The following is a 20,377-nucleotide window of genomic DNA, read 5'->3' as shown; positions in this document are numbered from 1 at the left end:
GAATCGAACAGGTGCGATGCCTTTTGTAGTTCGCATAGATCTTCGTACACTTTGATGCATTTCAATAGCCCCTGGTTCATCTGATAGTTCGCCATCAGATGCACTGTTGTATGGTGTAACATCAAGTTCCTCTACGGTATCGTTCATGTTCGATTCCCTAATGCAGGAGGATTCAGCAGAAGCCTCCATTTGAACGATGTTTTCTCTCGTGGTAGTTTCTTCTGCGCGACATAATGAAGGAGTTGGTCCAAGTGGCAGTACCGCTACTCCTCCTGATGTCGTTGGTTTCGGTTTTGTTCCAATTTTCTCAACCACGCATTGTTCTAAAAATTTGCGTCACGACTAATGATGATTGTTTTCGTCTCCAGGTCTACGAATGGATAGGCCTTCTGATTTTCCGCGTATCCGACGAACACCAACTTTTCAGCATTTTTATCCAACTTACGCCGTTTTTCTTTAGGAATGTGTACGAAAACTTCTGAACCAAATACTCGAAGATGTTCATACGAAGGATTCTTTCCGTACCACATTTCGTAAGGTGTCGATTACAGTAAGGAGGATGGCAAGCGATTTTGTAAATAATTGGCAGTAGTGATCGCTTCACCCCACAACACCTTGTTCATGTTCGATTCTGTCAACATGTATCTCATCATCTCAACGAGGTACCGGTTCTTACGTTCAGCACCGCCGTTTTGTTGTGGAGAATATAGGGCAGTTTGTTGATGCACGATGCTGTGATCTACAAAAAATTCCTTTAAAGAATTGCTCCTGTACTCACTACCACTATCCGATCTAATGACTTTAGGATAGTGTCCAAACTGTGTTCATCATTCATATCACATTTCTGGGTCCTGTTTTTGAGTTCGTTTACAGTTCTTCCCTTAACTGCTATGGCCATGTCGTCGGCGAAGAGAAATAGTTTACAACCTTGAGGAAGAGGTGGTAGGTCTGATAGGTATATCATGAAGAGTGTGGGCGCCAGAATACTTCCTTGAGGAACTCCAGCCGGAATGATGGTGTTTCCAGAGGACTGCTTACCTAACGAGACTCGAAAGGATATCTGGCACAGATAACTCCGAATCACATTAATGATGAAGGTTGAATTTTGCATGTTGTTTGTTGTGCTCGATAGTGTTGCGCAATCGGACTAGTTGATGTGTAGACGAGTGACCCGGACGAAACCCGAACTGTTTGGGAGGAAGGATACGCAGTTCATCGATTATCTCGGGTCAGTCAGATGAACTACGCGAAGGAGTTAAGTCGTAACAATAAAGGTTGTGCGTACAGGAAATTTACCGTGTTCATTGCGATAGAAAATATCCGCTGAGATAACATAGCGTGTGTACCCATTTCCAATACAACGGGTATGGACTAGTGATGTTTCGGGCCTGGTGGCAGCGGAGGTTGGAGGCATTACTTTCATCAGCTGCTATGCTCCTCCTCGCCTCAACGTCAATGAGTATGAGTGCTTGAAGCCTGTTCCCACGCAAAAGTCATAATCGCCGGCGATTTCAACGCATAGCACGAGGAGTGGGGAAGCACTAGATCCAATGAGAGAGGAAAACTGCTTCTCAACACCATCGAGCAGTTGGTTCTCCAAGTGCTAAATCGCGGTGTCACCCCTACATTTCGGAGCTATGATGAGATCAGATCAAGTGTCATCGACGTCACCTTCGCGAGCTCGTTCATCACCCACGATGATACATGGTCAGTGAGCCCTCTATATACGGCATCAGACCACCGATATGTGTCTTATTCTGTTAGGTTAACAGCATCAGCATCATCCGGACAGCGAACACAGCCACAGCAAACAGGATTGCCACCAAACCATCAGCCTTCACAACAGAGCAATGATATTCCACCATCTCGAAATCGCCTACAGCACGCCGGCAGGAGGTGGAAAACAACACAATTTTCCGCTGAAGCGTTCATAGAGACACTTCGCTCACTACGATTCGAGCAGCGTGCGGTTACGCATGAGACCATGGTCGCAATCATGCTGAAAGCGTGCGATCAAACAATGCAGCGCGCATCTAAACTCCACCGAGAGCCGCATGCCGATATGTATTGGTGGACACCGGAGTTGGCGCAACTTCGCAAGGACTGCGAAGCAGCGAGAGATCGCGTGCAGAGAACGATGGATCTGGAGGAAAGGAGCTTCGCATCGGCGGACTACAGGACAGCTAGGAGTGAGCTAAGCCGAGCAATTAGAGACAGCAAAAGAACACAGTTCCAGGAGCTAATAAATATTGCGGAGGAGAACGAATTCGGCACTGGTTTTCAGGTCGTTATGTCTCACCTCCGTGGCAATCGAACGCCACCAGAGACGGAACGAGATAGACTGGAGCTTATAGTGTCCGACCTTTTCCCGATACGCCCATCCTTTGAGTGGCCCGAGACCACTGATCCAGCAGAGACAGACACGTCATCGACCAGTCCTGTGACTCCGGTAAATGAGATCGAACTAAAACTCATAGCCAGTCGAATGAGTAACCGCAAAGCTCCAGGGCTGGACGGTATACCTAATGCCGCCGTGAAGACTGCCATCATGGAGTTCCCGGAGGTCTTCAGAGCATTGTATCAGGACTGTCTCAACCGCGCCGTTTTTCCGGGGCAATGGAAGCGGCAACGCTTGGTACTTCTTCCGAAGCCAGGGAAACCTCCAGGAGAGAGTGGTTCGTATCGCCCCCTGTGCATGCTTGATGCACTGGGGAAGGTACTCGAGCGCCTTATCTTAAACCGGCTGAACGAACACCTGGAAGATCCTGCTGAGCCGAAGCTTTCCGACTGCCAGTTCGGCTTCAGGAAAGGGCGCTCAACTATTACCGCGATTCAACAAGTGGTCGACGCAGGAAAAAGAGCGATGTCGTTCCGCCGCACGAATCGGAGGGATAAACGCTTCCTATTAGTGGTCGCGCTGGACGTCCGCAATGCCTTTAATACGGCCAGCTGGCAGTCCATCGCCGAAGCATTGCGGACCAAAGAAGTTCCTATGGTCTTACAGCGCATCATAAGGAGTTACTTCGAAGATCGCCAGTTACTTTTCGAAACCAGCGAGGGCACCGTCGAACGGCCCGTCACCGCCGGAGTTCCACAGGGGTCCATATTGGGCCCCACGTTGTGGAATATAATGTATGACGGCGTACTAGACATGCAGTTTCCATCCGGGACAGAAATCGTCGGATACGCCGATGACTTGGTACTGTTGGTCCCGGGTACGTCAACGGAAGCGGTGCAGGCAGCAGCGGAGGAGGCGGTTGCACAAGTACAGCAGTGGATGGCGCAGCATTGTCTGGAACTTGCTCCGGCGAAAACGGAAACCGTGCTAATTGCCAGTGTGAAGCGCCCGCGAAAAGTGGTCATCCGCATTGGAGATGTAGAGGTACGATCGTCGCGCTCCATTAAGTACCTCGGCGTGATGCTGCACGATCACCTCTCCTGGCTGCCACACGTTCGGAAGGTGACCGAGAAAGCGACTCGTGTTGCGGTCGCTGTCTCGCGACTGATGCGGAACCACAGCGGTCCAAGGACGGCCAAGTCAAGGTTGTTAGCGCATGTGGTAGAGTCGATACTGAGGTACGCGGCTCCCATATGGTCGGAGGCGCTCGAGACCAGGGAGTGTCGTCGGCTGCTGCAACGTGTCCAACAGAAGACAGCAATCAGGGTGGCACGAGCATTCCGTTCTGTAAGGTACGAGACGGCCACCCTGCTCGCCGGTCTGACACCGATATGCCTGGTAAAAGAAGATGCCCGCGTGTATAACCGCATACATGCACCTGAACGAACGGAAACACGGGACGAGATTCGAAGGACGGAGCGTCAGCAGACCATCAGCAACTGGCAACAAGAATGGGACGATGACGCCGCCAGCGTCGGAGCCAGTCGATACACGCGATGGGCCCATCGTGTGTTACCCAACATTGACGCCTGGCAATCACGGAAACATGGAGACGTGTCGTTCCATCTGGCCCAAGTGCTCTCGGGACATGGTTTTTTCCGGAGGTATTTGTGCATCAAGGGCTTCACGTCGTCCCCGGACTGCCAGTGGTGCGTTGGCGTCCCAGAGGATGCCGGGCACGTCATCTTCGAATGTCCTCGATTTGCATCAGTCCGTCAAGAACTGCTCGGCGAGGGAGGGCCGGACCCAGTAACACCTGACACGTTGCAGGAGTACTTGCTGCGGGATGCGGACAGCTGGAGCCGCGTATGCGAAGCCGCTCGTCGTATAACGGCTGAGCTTCAGCGGTGCTGGGACGAGGAAAGGGCTAACCGAGCAGAACAGGTGATAGTCGAACACGACGAAGAAATCGTGAACATGGAGGCGCGTCGTACGGCAGTAGCAGCAGCACGAAACGAACGACGCAACGCTGCACGGAGAGCGGCTAGAGCGCAACGCAGGGAAGAACAGAGCACCGGGCTTCGTCTAGCTCCACCAGCGTCACCAACGACGGCAGCTCGCCGTGAGACAAACAGGCCGAGTTCGGCGAGGTATACACAGAGGCGGCGACAACAAACAGGAAGGGACCTGCAGCGCCTTTATGGAGATCCGGAGCGGCAATCCACAACGGATGACAGCAGCGAGAGCAGCCAAGGCGATGACGGTAATGGCAGATTCCTCGCACCTACTATAGACGGACTATCTGGTGTAATGTCAGCTGGTGGGCTCAGTGCTGCAGAAATGGCAGCAGCGATCGAGGCAGATGTCGCTTCCCGCTAGCAAACTGCAACGGCGAAGCATCTATAGTGGCATAATGGGGGCTATTTTACACTGAGATGGGATAAAATGGGAGATAAAAAGATAAAGGGGGAAATACAGGGAGAATAAGTGCGTATTGCACAAATGTGTAAGGTCCATGGACCACAAACCCCTCACAAAAAAGCCCTCGCGGGACAGTTTGTAGGGGACGGGAGAGGGTTTTTTTTTATATATATATATACATGTAATATAATAAAGAATCCGCTGTTAAAAAAAAAGCGTGTGTACCCATTTTATGTCGGACTCAAAATACAGAAATACATTAGGCACATTTAATACATTCCATTATATTGTTTCATAGAAAACTATTTCATTTCAGCTTAATTTGGAGACAAATGTGCTGAGCTGTTGTAAAACACTTTTGCTTAATAATTCTTATTGTGTTATCCGAGCTTGTTGCGCACGCGAAAAGGGTTTTTGGAACGCTTAGTACAGGCGTAGTACACGCTGTCTGTAACACAAAGAAAAGAACGCATCGATCGATTTGTAGCTATTAACATTTTTATTCGTAAGCATATATCCTATTTTTTCTCTTTACACTTTTCTATTACAAGTGTCCCCCGAGAAACGGCTGTATTTGGGACCGAACAAATGTCCCAAAGCAAGGCGTAAGTCGAAAAAGTCATATGTCGAATATCTATGAATATAAAGTTTACAACCGAAATTGGAGAGTTGCAATCTATGATATGGTGTATTTTATCTATATCTATATATATATATATATATATATATATATATATATATATATATATATATATATATATATATATATATATAGAGAATCGAACATGTCGATTAGAGAAGGACGTGCGCCCAATTCTAGTTCGCCGGAGTCCTTGATGGTGGTGAATCTCTCCACCTATCGGATTGAAGGCGAATTCGATGCTGGTGGCTGCGGCACGGTGTTGGTGGGCAGCCATGCCCGCTCCAAGCAGCCGGTGGTGATGAAAATGGCCAGCAAAGAGGTGGACCGGCTCCTGCTCGCCACGGAGCGCCGGATCTATGCGCGGCTGCCGAAGGCCCGTGGATGGCCCAGACTCATCGACGCCGGTACGTATCGCAAACGCGACGTGCTGGTTTTGGAGCGCCTGGGGCCATCCCTGCAGGACTTACTGAACTTGTGCGGAGGACGCTTCGGTCTGAAGACGGTTTCGCAGCTAGCGCTGCAACTGCTCGACAGGCTGGAAACATTCCACGAGCTGGGGTACGTTCACCGCGACCTGAAGCCGGACAATGTCCTGCTGGGTCGCGGAACGACCCGCAAGACGCTGCACATGATCGACTTCGGTCTTGCCGAGCCGTATCGGCACCCACGCACGGGGGAACACATAGCGCAGGATGCGTTTTTCCCGTTCGCCGGAACGATCGAGTTTGCACCAGTGTTCGCTCATCTGGAGTATACACCGAGCAGGCGAGATGACATTTTGTCACTCGCCTACATGCTGGTGTTTTTGCTCCGCGGTGGCCTACCGTGGTATGGTACCGAGGAGCGATTTGATCCGGACGAGGCACTGCTTCTGAAGTTGTGCATTACGCCCAGCGAGCTGTGTAGAGGACTGCCGGCTGAGTTTCAGCGGTTGACCGAGTACGCGTTGCAGATGGAATTCTGCGACGCGCCGGACTATACCGAGCTGAAGCGGATGTTCCGGAATCTGCTGCGCCAACATTCCATGCAGCACGATTTGCATTTCGATTGGAACCGGTTTGGCTGCTAAACCAGCACCTAATTTCTTTTCTTCTCTCTCTCTCTCTCTCTTCGTTCCAGCTTTCGTAAAGTGACGTGTAAGTCACCCCAGTATAAGGCGCCGTGAAGGAACAGCCCGATGCTGGGACGGTGGCCAAATCCGATCCTCTGCCTCCTCGTGGCGCCACTGGATGTTGGCCTCTGGTGTTGTCAGACTCACCAGCGGCCTAACCAAAGAGGACGGTCAGTGGGACACCAAGCGTTTGCTCAACGAAGCTACACGTACATTTGATGCTATGGGGGTTGAAGGGAAATAAATATGTATTTATTGTATTTTAGTGTAAGATTGAGGCCATGTAAAAATACACGTATAGCATTGGAATAAATTGAAATGTACAAATGCCTATATAAAACGAGTTAATTTTCGAGTTTGCAATGATTGCGATTTTCCACTCTTTCTCGCCGGACAGCATCAACTTCAAACGTACATTGTGGGGATGTTTTCCACTGCCGACGCCGATCCACGCACAAATTTTGATAGGCCACCTGTACATGAGCATAGCTTTCGAACGCGAGCTTATATAAGGGCGTGCGTGCGGGGCATCGATGGAAAGCTCTCGCCAAGTACTATCCGACGGTGGGGTATTGCACCTCCTCCCGCCCTCCCTGTTCCATACTGCAGGAAGGAAAAACGTCAAATTGATTTCGAACGGAAGCTAATACAAAGCTATATCAGGCAGCGACAGACGCGTCGGTACAAGTTGTGCAACTTTTGTCTCACAAGCGTGTCCTCCTAGGAACCACTCAGGTCAACTCTTCCAGTCAAAAAACGTGATTTTGTGTGAAATTTTCACCGTTTTACACACAGGTGTGGGAATGTTTTTCCCCCCTTCCCGGATCCATTGCTATCCCTCGTTGGATAGGGCGCGGCTAGTAGACCAAATTTGGTACGACCATTTGCGTAGGTACGATCAACACTCGTTACTCAAAATCGGAGTCAAAGTCCTTCTGCAGAACGCGCCACGGGCTGTCATTTGAAAACGGCCTCCGGAAAATGAACCGAATTTTTGTGATTCGGTTTCACATGTGATTCGTGATGGAAAAAGCCATCGAACACTTCAATTTACATCGAGATTTGGATGCGTGTAGCGAAAGAGAACGTTTCTCCTTCGACGCTTAGATAATCGAGATAATTCATTTGCTGCTACTCGCCATTTGTCTGAAGCATTCTTACCCCGGTTTAGTAGCGATGTCCAAATCTGCAACCGAATGTAGAGGAAAGAACTTCATTCCGGAATCAATGGCCTACAAAAATGGACAACTAAAACGAAATATCAGGGAAATGTAAAATTGTTCACACCAAACAACCTTAAAGCTTGGGTAGTTCCAAAAATATTTTATCGAATAGAAATAATGTCTCCGAAAGTCTCTGGCTCCTCTTTACCGTACTGCTCTGAGGCATTCTATCGGGGCCTTTATAGTCCAGTCCTATTCCATCACTGTTCTGCAAAAGCGGGCAGCTTTCTTTCTCACATATCATCACAGATTGGATTACAGAAGCCTTCATTGAAAGTGCCAAACAGGCATTCACGGTGCTGACGGAAGGAAGAACGGTTGCCACAAACTGCAGAACAATCACGAAATGGAGAAAGGTTATGGGTCCAAAACAGCCCCAGAGTTGATTGGGAAATGCAAAACAGAACCGATAAATGATGCTAAATTCAGATGGTTCGTGTTCGAAGAGGCGAATGACCTGCGATTCGTGCGCGATCGGGTTTCTCGCCATCGCAAATTGAAACTCCCTACCTTCGTTGGATCGAACACGGATCATGCGCTAAGAGAATGATGCGAAGCGCATGTCTCCCATGGAACGTGTTGAGACTGTAACGCAGATGAAGCTGTGCCGCAAACCACGTAACAAAGCCTTGTCGATCGAGATTCTCCTGTGTCGTGTACCGGGTTGTGCAAGCGTTGAACAAGCGAGTGCGAGACACGCACGCAATTTCTGGATGAAGGATCATCATTGACGCTGAAGTTATCCTAGCAGCGAGTATCAGATTGAAGGGCCAGCCGGGCCCCCACTTGAGTTGCAGTGGACGGCCAACGTGAAACGCAAGGAGACGTTTCAGCTTCACGTTTGACCTGGAGCCTGGAGATTGCTGCACGCGGGGGAGAGCGGTCGTTCACGGCGACGGTTTCAACAGCTAAGTTTGCCACAACAAAATATTCATTATCCCACACTGACAAGTTCGAATGATTACTTACAGGATCGGCCAGCGGAACATCAGGAGGATGATACACCGAGAACCAGGCTAGGAAAATCCCAATCGGCTTGGAGAATGTGCTCCTACTACTTCCACCGCTGGAGCCTCAATCTGGGTGACCGATTGCAGTGAGGACGATGTTGGGATGGGCTGTTTACGGGACACAAAAGGGAAACACCACCAGGCGAGTGACGATACCGGGTGGTGAGATAGTATGCACCACCAAACACACAAGCAGCGGGAAAGGCAGCGTCGACGTACCAGGACCAGGGCATCCTGCAGCAGCACAGCGGTGTCTATGAGCAGCTGTTATGACGGCCGAATGCCAGCGGTAGCAGCCAACCTTACGACAATTCCAGCGGCAGCAGCAGTACGTACGATCCACATTAGCCATCGCGCAAATATCCGGCATAAACTCGATCACATCGGCTGCTGCACAAATACTCTACCGCTACGACCGCAGACGGAAAGCGAAACACGAAAAAAGTTATGCGACTAGGAAGAGCAAACCAGAAAGCGAGGAGTAGGTTAAGTTTACAGATGGATACGCCAAAGCACATGGAGTACAGGCGTGCACCGAGTTACAATCCCCTCGAGTTACGACGATTCGCAGATACGACGAATTTGATTTTGAGAGTTAAAAGTTGTCATTGACAAGAAATGGATATATTTTTTTTATATTTCTGAGTGATAACCGTTATACACACATTTCCAAAGATTTCATAATTACCCAATCTTGAATATTTTTATTGTGTACGGCTTTTGGAATATAAATATTACATTATCGAACATTATTTTAAACTAGCTGACCCGACAAACTTAGCTATTCAAAAAAAAAAATAAATATTTTATTATTGATATGTTACTTGGGATAGTTATATCGTGCCCGTAACCCCTCAGAATTCGATGATCGATCGTAAACCGCCAGGCTCCTCACGCCAAGTGTCAATATGCCGTATACAACACAACAACAATCCTGCTCTTTGTATGGGAGTTAGAAAATCATTTTTAAATTAAATTTAGTGTAACATCTGAACGATTTTTAGGTCTTAAAACCTATTCTCATACCACCATAAGGTGTGTGCAAAGTTTCGTTGAAAATGATCCAGCCGTTTCGGAGTTTGCTCGCAACAAACACCGTGACACGAGATTTATATATATATATATATATATATATATATATATATATATATATATATATATATATATATATATGTATATATATATATATATATATATATATATATATATATATATATATATATATATATATATATATACAGGCGGTCCCCGAGATACACGGTTAATGGGGACCGAAAACGGCCACAAAATACCGCGTATCTCGAATTTCCGCGTAAGTCGAATCTCGTGGTTTCCAGCTAAAATATCACAAATTTTCGTGTAATTTTGCAAGTAAGGGGAGGTTATAGTTACTTTATGAATTAGTTGATGTGATTCTTACAGAATATAACAGTTTTAAACCAATTGAAATAGTTTTTAACATTCGATCAAAACGGAAATTATTTGGCAATTTAAAATTGATGTGTCAAATCAGTACAATTTGCTCAAAGAATTGTCATATTTAGAAAACCGCGTATCTCCGAATCCGCGTGTAAGAGGTACCGTGTATCTCGGGGACCGCCTGTATATATATATATATATATTTCTGGTTTGCTCTTCCTAGTCGCATAACTTTTTTCGTGTTTCGCTTTCCGTCTGCGGTCGTAGCGGTAGAGTATTTGTGCAGCAGCCGATGTGATCGAGTTTATGCCGGATATTTGCGCGATGGCTAATGTGGATCGTACGTACTGCTGCTGCCGCTGGAATTGTCGTAAGGTTGGCTGCTACCGCTGGCATTCGGCCGTCATAACAGCTGCTCATAGACACCGCTGTGCTGCTGCAGGATGCCCTGGTCCTGGTACGTCGACGCTGCCTTTCCCGCTGCTTGTGTGTTTGGTGGTGCATACTATCTCACCACCCGGTATCGTCACTCGCCTGGTGGTGTTTCCCTTTTGTGTCCCGTAAACAGCCCATCCCAACATCGTCCTCACTGCAATCGGTCACCCAGATTGAGGCTCCAGCGGTGGAAGTAGTAGGAGCACATTCTCCAAGCCGATTGGGATTTTCCAAGCCTGGTTCTCGGTGTATCATCCTCCTGATGTTCCGCTGGCCGATCCTGTAAGTAATCATTCGAACTTGTCAGTGTGGGATAATGAATATTTTGTTGTGGCAAACTTAGCTGTTGAAACCGTCGCCGTGAACGACCGCTCTCCCCCGCGTGCAGCAATCTCCAGGCTCCAGGTCAAACGTGAAGCTGAAACGTCTCCTTGCGTTTCACGTTGGCCGTCCACTGCAACTCAAGTGGGGGCCCGGCTGGCCCTTCAATCTGATACTCGCTGCTAGGATAACTTCAGCGTCAATGATGATCCTTCATCCAGAAATTGCGTGCGTGTCTCGCACTCGCTTGTTCAACGCTTGCACAACCCGGTACACGACACAGGAGAATCTCGATCGACAAGGCTTTGTTACGTGGTTTGCGGCACAGCTTCATCTGCGTTACAGTCTCAACACGTTCCATGGGAGACATGCGCTTCGCATCATTCTCTTAGCGCATGATCCGTGTTCGATCCAACGAAGGTAGGGAGTTTCAATTTGCGATGGCGAGAAACCCGATCGCGCACGAATCGCAGGTCATTCGCCTCTTCGAACACGAACCATCTGAATTTAGCATCATTTATCGGTTCTGTTTTGCATTTCCCAATCAACTCTGGGGCTGTTTTGGACCCATAACCTTTCTCCATTTCGTGATTGTTCTGCAGTTTGTGGCAACCGTTCTTCCTTCCGTCAGTTCCGTGAATGCCTGTTTGGCACTTTCAATGAAGGCTTCTGTAATCCAATCTGTGATGATATGTGAGAAAGAAAGCTGCCCGCTTTTGCAGAACAGTGATGGAATAGGACTGGACTATAAAGGCCCCGATAGAATGCCTCAGAGCAGTACGGTAAAGAGGAGCCAGAGACTTTCGGAGACATTATTTCTATTCGATAAAATATTTTTGGAACTACCCAAGCTTTAAGGTTGTTTGGTGTGAACAATTTTACATTTCCCTGATATTTCGTTTTAGTTGTCCATTTTTGTAGGCCATTGATTCCGGAATGAAGTTCTTTCCTCTACATTCGGTTGCAGATTTGGACATCGCTACTAAACCGGGGTAAGAATGCTTCAGACAAATGGCGAGTAGCAGCAAATGAATTATCTCGATTATCTAAGCGTCGAAGGAGAAACGTTCTCTTTCGCTACACGCATCCAAATCTCGATGTAAATTGAAGTGTTCGATGGCTTTTTCCATCACGAATCACATGTGAAACCGAATCACAAAAATTCGGTTAATTTTCCGGAGGCCGTTTTCAAATGACAGCCCGTGGCGCGTTCTGCAGAAGGACTTTGACTCCGATTTTGAGTAACGAGTGTTGGTCGTACCTACGCAAATGGTCGTACCAAATTTGGTCTACTAGCCGCGCCCTATCCAACGAGGGATAGCAATGGATCCGGGAAGGGGGGAAAAACATTCCCACACCTGTGTGTAAAACGGTGAAAATTTCACACAAAATCACGTTTTTTGACTGGAAGAGTTGACCTGAGTGGTTCCTAGGAGGACACGCTTGTGAGACAAAAGTTGCACAACTTGTACCGACGCGTCTGTCGCTGCCTGATATAGCTTTGTATTAGCTTCCGTTCGAAATCAATTTGACGTTTTTCCTTCCTGCAGTATGGAACAGGGAGGGCGGGAGGAGGTGCAATACCCCACCGTCGGATAGTACTTGGCGAGAGCTTTCCATCGATGCCCCGCACGCACGCCCTTATATAAGCTCGCGTTCGAAAGCTATGCTCATGTAAAGGTGGCCTATCAAAATTTGTGTTCGTGGATCGGCGTCGGCAGTGGAAAACATCCCCACAATGTACGTTTGAAGTTGATGCTGTCCGGCGAGAAAGAGTGGAAAATCGCAATCATTGCAAACTCGAAAATTAACTCGTTTTATATAGGCATTTGTACATTTCAATTTATTCCAATGCTATACGTGTATTTTTACATGGCCTCAATCTTACACTAAAATACAATAAATACATATTTATTTCCCTTCAACCCCCATAGCATCAAATGTACGTGTAGCTTCGTTGAGCAAACGCTTGGTGTCCCACTGACCGTCCTCTTTGGTTAGGCCGCTGGTGAGTCTGACAACACCAGAGGCCAACATCCAGTGGCGCCACGAGGAGGCAGAGGATCGGATTTGGCCACCGTCCCAGCATCGGGCTGTTCCTTCACGGCGCCTTATACTGGGGTGACTTACACGTCACTTTACGAAAGCTGGAACGAAGAGAGAGAGAGAGAGAGAAGAAAAGAAATTAGGTGCTGGTTTAGCAGCCAAACCGGTTCCAATCGAAATGCAAATCGTGCTGCATGGAATGTTGGCGCAGCAGATTCCGGAACATCCGCTTCAGCTCGGTATAGTCCGGCGCGTCGCAGAATTCCATCTGCAACGCGTACTCGGTCAACCGCTGAAACTCAGCCGGCAGTCCTCTACACAGCTCGCTGGGCGTAATGCACAACTTCAGAAGCAGTGCCTCGTCCGGATCAAATCGCTCCTCGGTACCATACCACGGTAGGCCACCGCGGAGCAAAAACACCAGCATGTAGGCGAGTGACAAAATGTCATCTCGCCTGCTCGGTGTATACTCCAGATGAGCGAACACTGGTGCAAACTCGATCGTTCCGGCGAACGGGAAAAACGCATCCTGCGCTATGTGTTCCCCCGTGCGTGGGTGCCGATACGGCTCGGCAAGACCGAAGTCGATCATGTGCAGCGTCTTGCGGGTCGTTCCGCGACCCAGCAGGACATTGTCCGGCTTCAGGTCGCGGTGAACGTACCCCAGCTCGTGGAATGTTTCCAGCCTGTCGAGCAGTTGCAGCGCTAGCTGCGAAACCGTCTTCAGACCGAAGCGTCCTCCGCACAAGTTCAGTAAGTCCTGCAGGGATGGCCCCAGGCGCTCCAAAACCAGCACGTCGCGTTTGCGATACGTACCGGCGTCGATGAGTCTGGGCCATCCACGGGCCTTCGGCAGCCGCGCATAGATCCGGCGCTCCGTGGCGAGCAGGAGCCGGTCCACCTCTTTGCTGGCCATTTTCATCACCACCGGCTGCTTGGAGCGGGCATGGCTGCCCACCAACACCGTGCCGCAGCCACCAGCATCGAATTCGCCTTCAATCCGATAGGTGGAGAGATTCACCACCATCAAGGACTCCGGCGAACTAGAATTGGGCGCACGTCCTTCTCTAATCGACATGTTCGATTCTCTTTGGCCACCTGCGAAATGTAACTGGAAGCAACAGCAGAATCAATTTTTCGCAAAAACACTCGAAAAAACCGTTAAAAGTGAGAGCGAGCGAAAACACGTCACCTTGCGTTTACTCGTAGTGAGGATATAACCTGATGCATAAGTGTGGTTTACATATATAGCCTTTGGTTGGGTGATGTTCACATGTGTACTACGATCGAAACAGCAACTTGACAGATTACGCATTTTCGGCTGGTAACCATCTAGTTACCTGTGGTGTGTGGGTTTTGGTAAACGCATCCAAGTGTTGTTACATTTCCAGGTCCGATTTTGGTTCATTTCGTCGTACCGGTGTCCTGGCCTGGCGTAGCCTGTGCGAGTTCTGTGCAGATCCTGTGTCGCGTCCTGTGTGCTTCTTTTATTGGGTTTTTCTTTTCTACGGTTTTTTTTTTTTTTTTGTACGGGTAAAAGTGATGGTTTTCTGGGACAGTGGCGCTCAGCCGCCACCGTGCGTCTCCATGAGAATGCGTCAAAGTGGTGGACGCTTTTATCTCCGAAACAGGATCAACATCAAAGCATCAACCGGCGGCAGAATTTAAAAAAGAACTTATTACCCAGGCTGGATGGACGCAAGCCTTTAAAGTATGAATGCAAAAGTATTGAAAACCTCGCCCGGATTGGAACATAGAGAACTAAAAAAAAACATGAAATTTTTTTGTGAACATTAACATTTAATCGCGTAGCGAAAACGTTTCCTTTTTTTTGCAGGGAGAGTCTTCCAAACACGCGGATGTGTGCCTTTGATGGAAACGGTTTATTGCGCGGATTCTAATTACACCTCGTAAAATGGTACCCGTTTTTCGGTCGCGATGTCGAGATGCCGCCGAGATGAAGCGTGCGAATTTGCGAATTGCGATGGCGAGAAATCACCCGATCGCGCACGAATCGCGCAGCTCATTCGCCTCCTCGAACACGAACCAATGTCCCAATGTCCAGCGTCATCCATCGGCGAGATTTAGTACTATTCAGAACCGCTGCATCTTTTGCTGTCAACCGAAGCTCTACGCAAGGTGGATGCAATCCGAGATCAGGTGAGGACAGATAGAGACGAAGACTAAGAAATCATGAATTTATTTGCTATTTTCACCTTTATTCCGCATCATCTACGAGACACACATGGACACACGAGGACAATTGCAGTAAGTATTGCCTGATTTTGTATCTCTGATGTTTGTTCAATAAAATGAATAAATACAAAAATGCACTTGCCTATAAGCAAGAAAGAAAGTTTTCTGTTTGCTATACTTTTTGAAACCAACGGTGTGTAGCGGGTTTAAAATGACACCAAAGTCCCCCCAACTATGGCGACCCACCCAAGGTGGATTTAAAAATATCAGGTGGTGGACTCTAGTGCATTTTGACAATTCGTCACTTGCCGTAAGGTCCCCAGGATTCAAACTTTGTTTACATTAATTAAATTTGTTCATATAATTTATCTACCCCATTTTTTCGAATAAATATTCTTTAAAAATATATTTTGGACTTTGTGAGTTCTTATTTAACATTGAAACATACATTAAAGTGTGTTATTTTGTGTTATTCTGTGAATTTATTCTAGAATTCTTTGTGTTTTCGACATTTTTGATGATAAAAATTAAGAAATCATTTTTTTTTTTCAATTTTTACATTAATTCCTCATTATCTACGAGCCGCATGGCCGCAATTTACTTGAGATTAGAACTCATGCTAGCATGATTTTAAATTTCGTGCATAAACAAATCATCAAATCTTTTGTTAATATATTACGTTTTTTCGATAAAATCAATAGACACACTAAAATGCACATAATAACAAAGAAATCTGTTATATTTGCTAAGCTTTGTGTGCGGAAACCAATGGTCAACGGTTCTAAAATGACGTAAAGTCCCTCAACTATGGCGACCCCCCAAAGGCCCTAATCCACCACCTGATATTTTTAATCCACCTTGGACCCACCACCGGGTAAAGGGCCTTTTCCAGCACCTGATATTTTGAATCCACCTTGGCAACGCACCCCATCCCGTGCTACAACGGGTTCAACAACTGTCATCGTTTTTTCCCGATTTACACTTTACACTTTCCGTGCTCAGATGCGCTTTCCGTGCTCAGATGCGCTTTCCGTGCGCGGCCGTGTAGCGGTGGAGTAATTGCGCGATGGGTGTTGTGGATCGTACGTACTGCTGCTGCCGCTGGAATTGTCGTAAGGATGGCTGCTACCGGTGGCATTCGGCCGTCATAGCAGCTGCTCATAGACACCGCTGTGCTGCTGCAGGATGCCCTGGTCCTGGTACGTCGACGCTGCCTTTCCCGCTGCTTGTGTGTTTGGTGGTGCATACTATCTCACCACCCGGTATCGTCACTCGCCTGATGGTGTTTCCCTTTTGTGTCCCGTAAACAGCCCATCCCAACATCGCCCTCACCGATTGAGATCACCCAGATTGAGGCTCCAGCGGTGGAAGTAGTAGGAGCACATTCTCCAAGCCGATTGGGATTTTCCAAGCCTGGTTCTCGGTGTACCATCCTTCTGATGTTCCGCTGGCCGATCCTGTAAGTAATCATTCGAACTTGTCAGTGTGGGATAATGAATATTTTGTTGTGGCAAACTTAGCTGTTGAAACCGTCGCCGTGAACGACCGCTCTCCCCCGCGTGCGGCAATCTCCAGGCTCCAGGTCAAACGTGAAGCTGAAACGTCTCCTTGCGTTTCACGTTGGCCGTCCACTGCAACTCAAGTGGGGGCCCGGCTGGCCCTTCAATCTGATACTCGCTGCTAAGGTAACTTCAGCGTCAATGATGATCCTTCATCCAGAAATTGCGTGCGTGTCTCGCACTCGCTTGTTCAACGCTTGCACAACCCGGTACACGACACAGGAGAATCTCGATCGACAAGGCTTTGTTACGTGGTTTGCGGCACAGCTTCATCTGCGTTACAGTCTCAACACGTTCCATGGGAGACATGCGCTTCGCATCATTCTCTTAGCGTATGATCCGTGTTCGATCCAACGAAGGTAGGGAGTTTCAATTTGCGATGGCGAGAAACCCGATCGCGCACAAATCGCGCAACTCATTCGCCTCCTCGAACACGAACCATCTGAATTTAGCATCATCTATCGGCTCTGTTTTGCATTTCCCAATCAACTCTGGGGCTGTTTTGGACCCATAACCTTTCTCCATTTCGTGATTGTTCTGCAGTTTGTGGCAACCGTTCTTCCTTCCGTCAGTTCCGTGAATGCCTGTTTGACACTTTCAATGAAGGCTTCTGTAATCCAATCTGTGATGATATGTGAGAAATAAAGCTGCTCGCTTTTGCAGAACAGTGATGGAATAGGACTGGACTATAAAGGCCCCGATAGAATGCCTCAGAGCAGTACGGTAAAGAGGAGCCAGAGACTTTCGAAGACACTATTTCTATTCGATACAATATTTTTGGAACAACCCAAGCTTTAAGGTTGTTTGGTGTGAAATATTTTACATTTCCCTGATATCCCGTTTTAGTTGTCCATTTTTGTAGGCCATTGATTCCGGACTGAAGTTCTTTCCTCTACATTCGGTTGCAGATTTGGACATCGCTACTAAACCGGGGTAAGAATGCTTCAGACAAACGGCGAGTAGCAGCAAATGAATTATCTCGATTATCTAAGCGTCGAAGGAGAAACGTTCTCTTTCGCTACACGCATCCAAATCCCGATGTAAATTGAAGTGTTCGATGGCTTTTTCCATCACGAATCACATACCAAAATTCGGTTAATTTTCCGGAGGCCGTTTTCAAATGACAGCCCGTGGCGCGTTCTGCAGAAGGACTTTGACTCCGATTTTGAGTAACGAGTGTTGGTCGTACCTACGCAAATGGTCGTACCAAATTTGGTCTACTAGCCGCGCCCTATCCAACGAGGGATAGCAATGGATCCGGGAAGGGGGGAAAAACATTCCCACACCTGTGTGTAAAACGGTGAAAATTTCACACAAAATCACGTTTTTTGACTGGAAGAGTTGACCTGAGTGGTTCCTAGGAGGACACGCTTGTGAGACAAAAGTTGCACAACTTGTACCGACGCGTCTGTCGCTGCCTGATATAGCTTTGTATTAGCTTCCGTTCGAAATCAATTTGACGTTTTTCCTTCCTGCAGTATGGAACAGGGAGGGCGGGAGGAGGTGCAATACCCCACCGTCGGATAGTACTTGGCGAGAGCTTTCCATCGATGCCCCGCACGCACGCCCTTATATAAGCTCGCGTTCGAAAGCTATGCTCATGTACAGGTGGCCTATCAAAATTTGTGTTCGTGGATCGGCGTCGGCAGTGGAAAACATCCCCACAATGTACGTTTGAAGTTGATGCTGTCCGGCGAGAAAGAGTGGAAAATCGCAATCATTGCAAACTCGAAAATTAACTCGTTTTATATAGGCATTTGTACATTTCAATTTATTCCAATGCTATACGTGTATTTTTACATGGCCTCAATCTTACACTAAAATACAATAAATACATATTTATTTCCCTTCAACCCCCATAGGATCAAATGTACGTGTAGCTTCGTTGAGCAAACGCTTGGTGTCCCACTGACCGTCCTCTTTGGTTAGGCCGCTGGTGAGTCTGACAACACCAGAGGCCAACATCCAGTGGCGCCACGAGGAGGCAGAGGATCGGATTTGGCCACCGTCCCAGCATCGGGCTGTTCCTTCACGGCGCCTTATACTGGGGTGACTTACACGTCACTTTACGAAAGCTGGAACGAAGAGAGAGAGAGAGAGAGAGAAGAAAAGAAATTAGGTGCTGGTTTAGCAGCCAAACCGGTTCCAATCGAAATGCAAATCGTGCTGCATGGAATGTTGGCGCAGCAGATTCCGGAACATCCGCTTCAGCTCGGTATAGTCCGGCGCGTCGCAGAATTCCATCTGCAACGCGTACTCGGTCAACCGCTGAAACTGCAAATCGCGTCCTCTACACAGCTCGCTGGGCGTAATGCACAACTTCAGAAGCAGTGCCTCGTCCGGATCAAATCGCTCCTCGGTACCATACCACGGTAGGCCACCGCGGAGCAAAAACACCAGCATGTAGGCGAGCGACAAAATGTCATCTCGCCTGCTCGGTGTATACTCCAGATGAGCGAACACTGGTGCAAACTCGATCGTTCCGGCGAACGGGAAAAACGCATCCTGCGCTATGTGTTCCCCCGTGCGTGGGTGCCGATACGGCTCGGCAAGACCGAAGTCAATCATGTGCAGCGTCTTGCGGGTCGTTCCGCGACCCAGCAGGACATTGTCCGGCTTCAGGTCGCGGTGAACGTACCCCAGCTCGTGGAATGTTTCCAGCCTGTCGAGCAGTTGCAGCGCTAGCTGCGAAACCGTCTTCAGACCGAAGCGTCCTCCGCACAAGTTCAGTAAGTCCTGCAGGGATGGCCCCAGGCGCTCCAAAACCAGCACGTCGCGTTTGCGATACGTACCGGCGTCGATGAGTCTGGGCCATCCACGGGCCTTCGGCAGCCGCGCATAGATCCGGCGCTCCGTGGCGAGCAGGAGCCGGTCCACCTCTTTGCTGGCCATTTTCATCACCACCGGCTGCTTGGAGCGGGCATGGCTGCCCACCAACACCGTGCCGCAGCCACCAGCATCGAATTCGCCTTCAATCCGATAGGTGGAGAGATTCACCACCATCAAGGACTCCGGCGAACTAGAATTGGGCGCACGTCCTTCTCTAATCGACATGTTCGATTCTCTTTGGCCACCTGCGAAATGTAACTGGAAGCAACAGCAGAATCAATTTTTCGCAAAAACACTCGAAAAAACCGTTAAAAGTGAGAGTGAGCGAAAACACGTCACCTTGCGTTTACTCGTAGTGAGGATATAACCTGATGCATAAGTGTGGTCTACATATATAGCCTTTGGTTGGGTGATGTTCACATGTGTACTACGATCGAAACAGCAACTTGACAGATTACGCATTTTCGGCTGGTAACCATCTAGTTACCTGTGGTGTGTGGGTTCTGGAAAACGCATCCAAGTGTTGTTACATTTCCAGGTCCGATTTTGGTTCATTTCGTCGTACCGGTGTCCTGGCCTGGCGTAGCCTGTGCGAGTTCTGTGCAGATCCTGTGTCGCGTCCTGTGTGCTTCTTTTATTGGGTTTTTCTTTTCTACGGTTTTTTTTTTTTTTTTTTTTTTTTTGTACGGGTAAAAGTGATGGTTTTCTGGGACAGTGGCGCTCAGCCGCCACCGTGCGTCTCCATGAGAATGCGTCAAAGTGGTGGACGCTTTTATCTCCGAAACAGGATCAACATCAAAGCATCAACCGGCGGCAGAATTTAAAA

General features: G+C 48.2%; 2 protein-coding genes across 2 annotated transcripts; one reads left to right on the top strand and one right to left on the bottom strand.

The window, feature by feature from the left end:
• The first annotated feature begins 5,544 nt into the window (after positions 1-5,544).
• LOC125907342 (casein kinase I-like) lies at positions 5,545-6,471 on the top strand. The gene has a single exon (XM_049608964.1). The coding sequence runs from the start codon at positions 5,545-5,547 to the stop codon at positions 6,469-6,471; it is 927 nt and encodes a 308-aa protein (XP_049464921.1).
• A 12,378-nt stretch (positions 6,472-18,849) lies between these two features.
• LOC125907341 (casein kinase I-like) lies at positions 18,850-19,776 on the bottom strand. Its single transcript, XM_049608963.1, has one exon. It carries the CDS (start codon positions 19,774-19,776, stop codon positions 18,850-18,852), a length of 927 nt encoding a protein of 308 aa, XP_049464920.1.
• Positions 19,777-20,377: the final 601 nt, after the last annotated feature.

This window comes from Anopheles coluzzii, chromosome 3, assembly GCF_943734685.1.
Source record: "Anopheles coluzzii chromosome 3, AcolN3, whole genome shotgun sequence".
Classification (NCBI taxonomy): Eukaryota; Metazoa; Arthropoda; class Insecta; order Diptera; family Culicidae; genus Anopheles; species Anopheles coluzzii.
The sequence above is the reverse complement of the archived record's forward strand: the minus strand, read 5'-3'. Positions and strand labels throughout refer to the sequence as shown.

What these genes read in the sequence shown, in the direction of transcription:
- LOC125907341 (XM_049608963.1), bottom strand. Translation starts at nt 19,776, where the DNA reads ATGTCGATTAGAGAAGGACGTGCGCCCAATTCTAGTTCGCCGGAGTCC.
- LOC125907342 (XM_049608964.1), top strand. Translation starts at nt 5,545, where the DNA reads ATGTCGATTAGAGAAGGACGTGCGCCCAATTCTAGTTCGCCGGAGTCC.